This window comes from Periophthalmus magnuspinnatus, chromosome 16 (genome assembly GCF_009829125.3).
Source record: "Periophthalmus magnuspinnatus isolate fPerMag1 chromosome 16, fPerMag1.2.pri, whole genome shotgun sequence".
In the NCBI taxonomy this organism is placed as follows: Eukaryota; Metazoa; Chordata; class Actinopteri; order Gobiiformes; family Gobiidae; genus Periophthalmus; species Periophthalmus magnuspinnatus.
In genome coordinates, this window is record NC_047141.1 from 10524374 (window position 1) to 10536367 (window position 11994).

The following is an 11994-nucleotide window of genomic DNA, read 5'->3' on the forward strand; positions in this document are numbered from 1 at the left end:
ACTTTTTTTGGCTTTATTTTTGTCAGCATGTAGAATAACAACATGGATAAACACGAGTATATTTAGTTGTATATACAGTATCTATTAAATCCACAAGTGAAGACACAGAAAATAGTCCCATCATCTTGATTTGATTTTAGTCATGTTGTAATTACATACACAAATACTTACAGTCACAACCATATTCATAAAACAAAAAAATTAAAGCAGCAATAGTAAGATTTACATTCACACAAGTCCAAATTATAGTTACCCACTCATTACCGATAACAGTAAGCCCCGTAAAGGTGAGCGTTTCTGTCCGGGAACCCAAAAGAGCGCACCCCAGCCTCTGAGACACCACCACAGCGCCTCCTGGGGTTGCTGATGGGGAAGCGCACACTGCCGTCCCTCAGCCATCCTCCATCACACCGGTCGTACTGGTGGAAATGCCAGGCAGAGTATAACTGTCCAACGTCAGCTAGCTTTGCTCCTTTCTCTGCACAAGCAAGCTCTGCCTGCTTATAGGAGAAGGAGCCCCGCGCATAGAAGACAGATCCTAGGAGAGAAAAAGTAGAAAATAAGTTTGTTACACTTATTTAAAGAAAATGTATTTATTTAAAAAAAAAAAAATGCACAAAAATGCACTGTGCACTTTTGCCATAAATGCTACTAAACTGAGCTTTCTTTGTGGTGGCACTTCCAGTTAAGAAGTGAATAAAGAATTTGGGAAAAAGTTCGCCGCTAAAATATGATATAAAGTAGGTTTATTTATGTCCAATGTTCATGAGCAACAACAAGTCAACACTGCACTGATTCTCTGGGAGGCTTTAAAACGGCTCTGTAGTCCTTATAAAACTTATTTGCAGCAAGGATCGGCAGCCCAATGTAAAATAATACAATCTGAGCACCCACAGCAAATCCTGTAATAAGATGAATAAACACATTTGAACCCAGGTTACAAGTGTCTTAACCTGCAGAGAGAGGACACATACAAACTTTTCCTAATTTTTCATTACATGGACAGGCTACTGCTCGTGTGAAACCTCAAAATCTCCAGAATTTCCTCACTGAGCTGCAAAGGCTGTACTAGCACTGATTAATGATTGGCTGCAAGTGCTGGGGTTTAAGCATAGACTGTTTAAAGTGGAATAAGTGAGTGTGACATCACTCATAGTGTTCGGCTCCAGCCAAATGAAGCTATCGAGGCTAGTGGCTAATTTGGCGCCAAATAAAGAGCCAATTAGGAGTGAGCGTGTTGAAAGTAACGCCCCTTTCTGTCCACACTGTTGGTTTAGCAGGGAGCAGGTGCTTAGCGACCCTGTCAGTCAAACCTGTTGCTAACCCTAGAGGATCAGATCAGAGAGACTCCTTCTAACTATCCACATTTCAGCATTGAAACTGACAACCCAAATGAGAGACTCATGTGAGGCTCACTTTGATTTCTGATTGGATAATCGTCTTGAGAACAAAACACTAAATTATAACATAACAACTTCCATCATGTTTAATTAATTCAGAATATATACTCAACTGCGATATCATCCATTTTCCAATTTATCTCACACCTCTATTTCAAATGTTTCGGTTTTAACAACAACTCACCAGGCGCTAACGAGGTGAAACAGAATGCATCGAAATGATCACGCTTCTTGTCCTTGGGTCCATAGCTGCGGATGCCCGGCAGCAGCCCTTCTCCACAGGCCGCTCGAGGCTGGATGATCGGGTAGTGCACAGTCCCATCATGGACCCAGCCGGCATTACACCAGTCCAAGCCCTCTGTCCAGGCTGGTTTTCATAACATTTAGTTTTACTGTTTATTGGGAAATGTTAGTGTTAAAATAGAGTTTCTTACCTCGGTAGAGCTGGTCAAATGTAGCTAAAATGGCATCATTCTCCGCACACGCCTGCTTTGCCTCATGGAAAGTGAATCTGTATCGGCCGTGTTTGCTCTGATATGGGAACACTAATCCTGAAAGCAGCAAGTTACTATGGTGTTATTAGGGTCTTTGCATTATTTGTATTTTTATTGGCCTATAAACATCCATGGTCACCTGGTCTTGACCTCTGGAAGCTTTTGTTTTCACTTCGTCTTGTATCCCAAAATGTCTCATCTCTAAGTTAGTTTTCTTTGGTTTCTGCCTTGGCTCCTGACAGTTTTGTTCTTGCCCCATAAATTGTACAATAATCTAGAATCTTTTGGCCTTAACTAGGGCTAGACATTTGGGAGAAGACTGAAATATGAACTAATAGACTAATATAAGAATTCCATTTATTTCATAACATGTTTAAAGTGCATTCAAGTTTATGGCCTCAAATGTAAAAGTGTCAAACTAGAGGCACAGCTTTGACTTTTCTATAAAGACCCAACATTTTGTTCTTTGCAGAGGACATTCTATTATCCAAATAACTGCAGCCTTTGCGATGTAATAGTGACAAATCAGCTGCGATTTATTGTGCAGCCCTAGTCCTAACCATGATCCCATAAACTCTTCATCACGTCTTTGTATGGCATCTTATTGTTCAAGTCTTGGCTTAACAATGGGTCAGCATTGTCTACATTCACAACAGTTTTACAATTAACCATTGCCTCTTACCTTCTATACTCAAAGTAATGACCACGTTCTCGTCCTCTATGCCGTCGATGAGCTCACAGCGGTACCTGCCTCCGTCCTCCAGCGTCAGGTGGCTGAGCTCTAAGGACACATCCATGGCGTGGGCGTTCCGGGGTGAGGCGCGTTTTCCCAAATGGCCGTAGGGTTTGTAGCCCTGAGCACTGAGCATCATGACAACATTCTGCACTCCCATCGACTCCGGGTCCAGTTTGGTCCATTTAACTTTGTAATGTTTAGGTTTATTTCTCAGTAAACATGGTAAGGTGACATTGTCCCCTCTGCGGCCTGTCACCTCAGCATATACAGGAGGCTCAATGAGGTACTGCAGTTCTTTGGTTTCTGCAAGCAAGTCCGGGAATTTTAAGTTACGTTGTTGTTTATTTATACTAAAAGCTTTCTGTGTATGCTTTTAGGTGGAGGGCCAAGGTGTTTCATATGGAATGTTCCACAGAATGGCATAAATATATCCATGGAGACAAGCACCAAGACTCCACCAAACTAAGTATTTTTGCCAATAATACTGAATGAATACCTTTCGAGTGAATGAAAGGTAGATACGCTTAAAAACCATGCTATGGAACATTTTTATGAGACAAGCATGTGATGGAACCTCCACCATAAAACGTGTGTAGTGCACCTTTAACAGCTGTAAAATAACAGCAATGATACAAAGAGCAAACTTTAAATACATGCTCGTGTAAAAGCCCATAAACTCGCGAACAAAATTACACCAGACAAAATAATACCTTCTATAGTACTGTACTTGCATATAATAAATGCAGGCATTGTCTATCAGCACAGTACAATCTCTCAACAACTATAAAACTGGTTTTATGAACTTTGAAATGCATCACTTTTGAGATAACGATGTGTACTGTACAATGTACAGTATTATATTCCACACATCATAACGCTTTAGCTCCTTTTTAATGCATAGGTAACCAGAGTCAGATTAATGAAAAAGTAGCACCTGATATGCTCACAGTCTGATTCAATATAATGTAGAAATAAAAAGAGCAGTTATGAACCTTTGACATAATTCTCTCCTGAGTAAACACTGAATATAACTATACCTGCTTCTAGAGGTGCACATATGACCCATGACCAGTTTGATAGCAGAAGAAAACAGATCCCAGCAGACCTCATTGTAGGAGGGGATGTTCCGCTACTATAAGAACGACAACTTACAACACTTTCACACAGAAAATATCACTTTAAAAAAAAAAAAGCATTACCTGCACTGTTCATTGGAAGCTATTGTCTTTTGAAGAATCCTTACAGCATCCTCTTGTGTGGGCCCTCATTTTGAAGTTGAAAAGCACAAACTATTTTTGTCTCTTGATCCAGGACCATCATCTGTCAGTCTCACACAGCCCCACGCCCTCTGCTCACTGCCCCTGCTCCCGGGTCAGACGGTGCACTGCTCGTAAACAACATGGAAATTTCTCCAACTCTACCGTCCCACTGCTATTTTTTTATTATGCATTTTGTTACAATAAAAATTCATGTAGACTTTTATTAATATGTTGATATAGCTGTCATTTTGAAGACTTTTCATCATTCAAAATATATATTTACTTTTTAAAAATTGCTATGGCCTGTCACGATAAACACTATATCGACTTATCGTTCAATATATGAAAGCTGGAATGATATTTTGGGGGGGGAGGTCAGTATTTATCCTGTCTACTTTTTCTTTGCACTACTGGGGACTTTTTGGTTATTTTTTGCCCTCATGATAAGATTTAAGCCATAAAAGGTTGAGTAAATCACTTCTCTGGTTATGGTTAGGTTCTCAATATTACCGCTTATCGTATATTTTCTTCATCTATATATCGTACATCAAAATTTGTTATCATGACAGGCCTAGCTATGGCAACAATCCTAATTTTCATCATTCTGAAAACTGTGGGTAGGACTTGCACTTTCTTTTATCAAATTGTTAGGTAGAATGGTGGCTGAGTGGCTGGCACTCACCTCACAGCAAGAAGTTTCCGGGTTCGATTTCCGGGTCGCCTGGGTCTTTTTGTGCAGTTTGCAAGGTCTGCCTCTGGTTAGGTTTTCTTCAGGCTCCCTGGTCTCCCCCTTTAACCCAACACATGCAAATTAGGTAAAATCCTCCAGCTAAGGTACTCCTGACCAAGACCAGCTCAAGATCTGGAGATGTGCTCTAAAGCGCTGAGCTCTGGTGCCCATTGCCCCTGACAGCTTTCCCCAGGGGCACTGAAGGATGGGTCAAATGCAGAGGAATAATTTATCTATGGGGAAAATATAGTTTTCCTTTATCTTGTAACATTATGTCTAGTGGTAAACTCAAGTAATCTTCAGTTCAAACATTTTTTACTCATCCTTTTTCACATTTGACCTTTTCTGTGTAGTACCCAACCACCCCTCTGCAGCATATTGTACAATACAGTGACCATCTTATTTGAGCCTGGCACACAACAAGCCTCTGTGTGCTGTCCTTTCCCAGAGCGCTGCTGCCAATACGCACTGTAGGGAGCATTCAGCCGTGCCCGCCTTTGCCCACAGAGCACTCGCACTGCAGCCACACCGTGCTGGGGGGCATCGGGGAGAGGAAGCTCCGGTTTCCACCACGGCTACCGGACACAAGGGCCATATTGTGAGCGGTGACAAGAGCCAGCGGTCACACAAACAGCGGGCAATGCGGAATAAACATGAAATAATAGCGGCGCTCTGCTTGTGCCCGCGCCGCCTCCCCATTGTCCACAGACATCAATGGAGCTCTTTGTGCTTGGCAATTAGCATTCATCCAAACACCTATGAGGGACAACGGAGAACTGTCCTCCCGGGAGAAGTGGCCTAAAAGAGGAGGCTGGATGACTGCAGGATTTCAGGCAGCTATTTCAGTGCATTTTTTAAACAGCGTGAGATTGTTGTGATGGTTAATATTTGTATATTGGTTGGGTTCACCTGACGTCACCATGGCACAACACACTAGGATCCCTATAGTTAAAATTTTACCTTTATGTAGAGGTAACTCCATAACTATTATCTACCAACCACAGTGTTAACAAGAGCCAAAATTTGTCTAAAGCCTTGTGTTCATTGCACGATTTTTTTCATCTTATACGATTGTTGGATGTCACTCTACACAACATGAGGAATTTTAATCGTACATATTGTATATATAGTCCATGCTCGGGTAGAAAAGAGGATGAGAACTGCAATAAATAAATACAAAAATGAAACAATTTTAGAATAATTAATGTATAGATAATGAGTCATAAAAGTTATAACAATCATAATCCAGAAAAAATTCCTCACTAGTCCTGACAAAAAGTACCTGTGATAAATATTGACCCTCAGAAATGATTGTTATTGAACGATAAGTCGATATAGTGTTTATCGCGACAGGCTTATTTTCTGCATTTGTAAAAAAAATTGAAAGGGAATCACGGCAGAGCTCTTTTGCTGTTACTGAGGATCATTTGTGTTTACTGTTGCCCACAAAGATTGATCGCAGACACAGCGAGAGGAGGTCTCACTCTGCACCAAGACTCCAAATTATCAGACACAGCTCGTCTTTGGCCGTTTGATCCTTGTCCCAGTCTCACTCTGAGGCCTATAACCCGCAATTTTCAGTTAAGATTTTCTCCATGATTACAATTTTTTCCTCTCAGACAGTCAAAATCGTCCATGAACACTTTTGATTGCACAATAGTTATGATTAGGCTAATTAAAAATACCTATGACAACTATTATTTTGTTAAATGAAAGTTTAATCTTTCAGAAAAAAATCACTTCCTTTATGCGTAAAGTGTCCCTGCGTTTGGGATGGAATTTTCCATGTTGATTACAAAAATAGAGGTATTCGGTTGATCACTCAGTGTTACTTCCTGTATTTTTGTGCTTTTTCACAATCTCTAACCTACCTGATGTAAAACTATGATAAATATTTAGCACCTGTATGCAGAAACCCAAGTAAAAAGAAAAACCTGTCATTATGACATGTCATAATTCTATAGTGGCATTTGCCACTATAGAATTTCTTTAACTGTCAGATTCATAATGATAACACAAGTAAGAAACCATTAAATCATCAAACTTAAGAGGGCACATTCTCTTGTCTGAAATGTGTTCCCCGTATAGGCCATACAGCTGCAGTCCGCTGTGTTGTCTGGACAAACATTGCCCTCTACTGTAAGTCAACACCAATGGACACTACACCACTATCATCCCTCCCTCCTCCTCCTTACGCCTCCTCATTAGCTTAACAGCCTAGCTAACCTGCTTCTTTTAATGACAGTTAGGCTACATGCAGCTGTCAGAGCACATAGTTAGTTATTCTCCCCTGCAGGTAAACTCTGTACCACTCTACTCTGTTATTTCCCTATCCATACTACTGATGGATGACTTCTTTTTGCAGTAAGTCTCACTGGCACATTGAATGCACTACATTTATATTCTGAAACTTGCAGTTTACTTTAAAGGTGCATTATGTAACTTTTCTGGTAAAGGGTCTGTCACCTCTTGCCTCTAGAGATGTCATTGTTTTACCCACATATCATGCTAAATTTACACTTTTTACATTTTAACCATGTTACATGTTTGCCAAAATGTAAAATGCTCAGAGCACATTTTGCCTGGATTGCTGCGGCAGACGTAAAAATCTGGACTTCTCCAGCAGTTTTTAAGTCACTGGACCCGTTCTGCAGTCGGTTTGTGTTCACAAAACATGTATGGCTCTGCTCTGTTAACACAGCATTCACTTAGCCTAAGGGATTCATTTGTTTGTTTTGTCATTGTTCATCTCTGTTACTGAAATGTAGTTTATAAAAGCGTGCGTTCAAAATGTAGACATTATTTTAAGTTGTGATGCATAATACTTATCCCAAGGTGAGCAAAAGCATGTTTAAAAGGGGATTAAAGCCACAAAAATCAACAGCATTTCCAAACAAAAAACATTTACTTGTACAAAGAGACATGTGCATTGTAACTTCTCTACATCTACTATATCATGGCTGTGATGCTAAAAGTCTTTGTTAAACCACTGCCTGTTCAACATTAATATAAAATATCAGCTATTTTAATCATCAAAACAGTGAATATCTCAAATGTACAAATTTCTTTTCTCTAAACAAGCAACAAAACTGTATCGCAGTCACAAAATAATTTGCTAAAATATACAATGAATATTCTTGGTGATATATTGATACAGCAGCCCATGACATCGAGACTATATCATCAAATTAAACTATATATCAATATTTTGATATATTTGCACACCCCTAATGAAGCCCCTACAGGAGAAAAGTTACAAAATACACCTTTACATTTTCATTAAATTATATTATTGCAGGCATCTAAAATATGCATTAAAATAACAGGACTTTCTCTTGTCTTGATAAGGTGTACTTTTCATTGGATGTTTGGATATAAGAGCAGCCCTCACGTCCACGCTACTGTGATGCAGCGGTGCATGACCCACCTGATGAAAACATGTCAGGGTGAAGAAGGCAGACCGGATCTACTTTTTCATCCTAGTCTTTCTGATCCCTTGTGGTAACATGTTTGCCCCCCTAAAAACATGTTATACATTCCTGCAGTGCCCCCCCCCCCCCCCCCCTTGTCCTGGAGCCACTTGTGAGTGACAGTTGGTGAATGTGACTGATTTGGTCCTGTTGGTTTTCGTGACAGACTGGAGGGGCCCCTGTCTACCTGAGGGTCACCCGTCTCCGCACCCTGCAGAGATACGGGTGCTATGGGTGCATTCTTTCACATGATGGATTTGGATTTGACCTATGTGAACTTGAACTGTGAACTTGCGAGTAAAAACGCTAAACTTTCTTGTAATGTTTGAATGGTTATGTTCAGCAGGAAAGCCATTTACTGATAAGATTTATGTGCTGTGTATAGCCTACTCTTTGTACAACCTCAAACGTTTTTGTATTTATTTTATTTATTTATCCAAGGAGGGAGGCTGTTCCTTAGTCTGGGCGCTGCCACAGAAAAGGCTCTGTCACCTCTAGTTTTGAGGCTGGGTTTGGGCAGAGCAGCAGGAGCAGGTCAGCTGATCTCAGGGCTCTGGGTGGAGCATAGGGCTGCAGTAACTCCCTAAAATCTAGTGGTCCCATAGAGTGCAGAAATTTAAACACAATCAATAACATTTTTAATTGCACCTGATGAAATAGGAGCCAGTGCAGGTTTCACAGCACAGGCCTGATGTGCTCTTATCTCTTACTTTTGGTCAGCAGATGAGCTGCAGTGTTCTGGACATTCTGTAAGTGCTGCAGGGGGGTCTGGTCCAGCCCCACGTCCAAAGAATTACAATAATCCAGGCACAACAGAACAAATGTGTAGATTGCTTTTTCAAAATACGCCTGTGGAAGGTAAGGCTTTACTTTAACAAGGAGCCTCAACTGAAAGGGTTGACTTTATGACAGAGCTGATGTGCTTGTCCAGTTTGAACATAGAGTCCACAATCAGCCCAAGATTCCTCACTGCAGGGCGACGATAAGAGGACAAAGGGCTAATCACACTGTCAGGCCTGAGCAGAGGGTTAGTTTGGCCAAAAAAGCACAATCTGAGTGTTATTTTGATTTAAGTTCAGTAAGTTTGTGCTCAGCCAAGTCTGCACATCTCTGAGTCTTATATTACTCAGAATTGACTCTTGTGAGCGAAAAACGATTGTAAAAACGAATTTTGTTACCTCATCAAAAACATACCTGGAGTTGTGCTGTATTTCATTCACACATGTTTGAGTAACCCTTTCTTATTAGTCTGTCTACACTTCCAAAGCTTTGGATAGGAAATTATCCAAATGATTCTGGTGAATGCGTTTGGAGTTTAAAAACACAGTGGAGAACTTCCTGTATTACCACATGAATTACCACACAAGGTGGAACAACGTTTTCTGTTTGAGAGATGAACTCAGCTAAAATGTGCAGGGTTTCTGTGTTAAACTCTGTTCTGTGTGAATGAAGCAAAACACAACTGCAGGTATGTTTTTAATGAGCAAACAACATAACAGAGATCAGAAATTAGCGTCATATGGGCCCTTTACACGTCATTCCAAACCTAGGAGTCAGGACTATACAGACTCTAAAACATAAACTAAAATACCCTTTCTTAACAAGACGGTGACGTTATTGGGTTAAAATAGGTTCTAACAATTTTCCATTTGAATCAATAATACACTTTATTTGTAAATATTCTCCATCTAGATAATAGTCCCCTCATCAAACACATACCTGGAGTTGTAGTTTGTTTCGTTCACCAAAGTCATCTTCTCTGAGCTCTCAAAAATGCTTTGTTTTCATTTTGCTCAAATTGTTGCGTCACAGGTAAATATCTGGACTTTTCCTTTACAGTTTTTAAGCCGAAGTAGGGTTGTAGTTGACAAGAAATTCTTGGTTGGCTAAAGACATGCCCTTTTGATTGGGTAGTTGACTAAAAAAGGGGGCGTGTCAAACTCAAAACCATGAAATATTTCAGTGTATTGGACTCAAACTGCACTCACAAGACTACACCTGCACAGTAGTTCATGCCCAAAATCAAGTGTTTATACCCATTGTCGACAGCAACCGGAATAAACACTGGATAACTTCAACACCTAAATGCTTCACTGGAGTTTATAATGTGTTTTTTTCCAAATGAAGATATTATTAGATATTACAAATGAATGTAAAATGTTTAAAATGTAATTAAAGCCGCAATAATCCATTTTAATATGCTTAATAGGCCAGAAATATAGATTAGATTATTACAAAAAACTCATGAATAAAATGATGAGTTAATGCATATTCAAATTTCGACACAGTATTAGTATCTATTTAATGTAAGTAATGCACAAAAGGCAGTTGTTTTGCACAATTCAGCAGCGTGACCCTTTGACCTTGACTTGAGTGACTGGAGCCTGGAGGTGTTGCTTAGCTCACATGTGCAGCCTTGTGACAGTCACAGGTAGATTTATTTCAGAGGAGCGCAGATGGAAGAGTGATAAGTCTGCATTCCCATACTTGTGTTTACTCTGCAGTGCATTCACCAGACACTGAAACAACACAGTCAAAATACGCTGCATTTATGGAAGGATAAGGCTCTAATGTGATGCATACAGGCACATAGGCACTGCCATTATTAACCTCCATATGCCATGTTTAAAGCAGCGTGCATCTTCTTAATGGCAGCACTGTGGATAGCTCTCATTCGTCACAACAAGAATATTCCATCAACCCAAAACAATCCCCCAACCAAGGTAGTCCTGAACAAACAGTCCAAAGTTATTTCTCCATTACCTTCTACATTCTGACTGCCCTAACTATTCACTGCAATGAGCTTATACGCACATTTTGCAACTTTCAGCCAGAGTAAGTTTTGCAGTCATGGTAATGCTAACAACAACTAGCATGCTAACACTGCCGTTCCTGATTCTCGGACAATAAAACGATTTATAATTAGACGCAGACAGCACTTATACAATATATCTGTACTGGGGCAAGTCGATTTTTCCTCAAATACAGCTACAGTTACTTTAAATATAGTGATATCGTGGTTACATAAGGAGCAGGTCTAAGCTTGTGTGTATCTCTCAGATCTGGGGCCAAACCTGTTGAAGCCACGCCCTGTGCGTTCATCTGATAGAGTTGTGTTATCAGCGCAGCCCTGGAGCCAGTCTGGCCACAGCCAGTGACACACACGACACGGCTCTGTGGCATGCACTTTTGGACCTGATGAGAGCAGATAGTCAGGGCTTTATTAAACCATTATGATTTATAGTTTGCTAAAAAGTGGTTGTTGTTGTTCACAATGTGTAATGACTAGCAAACATAGATTATCATGACAAGTGTAGTAGACTAGAGCGGCAGCTGCACTGTAGAAGCAGTCAGCCTGTGTCAGGGCTTGTGTCAACAGTCTGGTGTTACCTGCTGTTTGTATTAGTCCAACAGAGCCGTGTTTGGTCAATCTACTCTCACTGTTAATGAGAGCTCATCATCTGTGAGGCGTCTCTGTAAATGCCTGCACCTAGCATAGACAACACTGACAAGAACAATGCATAATGCAGAAATTAATATTGAGATGATTTGTTGTCAGTGTAGTGTAGTGTGTTCTGAAACAGCGCTGTTCTCTGCAAGACAATAACTCAACTGTAGTTGTTTTAAAGACGTATTACTGATGATTCTTACTCTTCCTGTTCAGATACAGTAGACCATGCTTGAATTGGTTGAAATAGTTTTTGAAATTGCAACTCATCTGTCATTGTTTCCTCTTTCCTTTCAGTCAGGAGGATGTGACGTTCACCCAGAGGTAGGAGTCACATGTCCTGTCTGGTCCACGTCTTTCTCCCTTTGGTGTGGTGAAGTTGGTGTCTCTAAATTAACCTTGCACAGCAAGATAATATATTTGTGCATTCACAAACTCACAAAAATCTATCTTGGCA

General features: G+C 40.3%; 1 protein-coding gene across 3 annotated transcripts; it reads right to left on the reverse strand.

Moving 5' to 3' along the window:
* Positions 1-17: 17 nt before the first annotated feature.
* Positions 18-4609, reverse strand: hapln2 (hyaluronan and proteoglycan link protein 2). 3 transcript variants are annotated; one of them, XM_033981293.2, is made up of 7 exons: positions 4572-4609; positions 3830-4014; positions 3668-3759; positions 2577-2933; positions 1835-1951; positions 1585-1767; positions 18-538 (listed from the first exon to the last, which is right to left on the reverse strand). In XM_033981293.2, the coding sequence occupies exons 3-7, from the start codon at positions 3738-3740 to the stop codon at positions 261-263; spliced, it is 1008 nt and encodes a 335-aa protein (XP_033837184.1). In that variant the 5' UTR covers positions 3741-3759; positions 3830-4014; positions 4572-4609; the 3' UTR covers positions 18-260. The 3 variants fall into 3 exon arrangements, with proteins under 3 accessions (XP_033837184.1, XP_055083764.1, XP_055083765.1); XM_055227789.1 differs by having other exon boundaries at positions 3668-3762; XM_055227790.1 differs by having other exon boundaries at positions 3668-3762; positions 3830-3991; positions 4572-4608.
* Positions 4610-11994: the final 7385 nt, after the last annotated feature.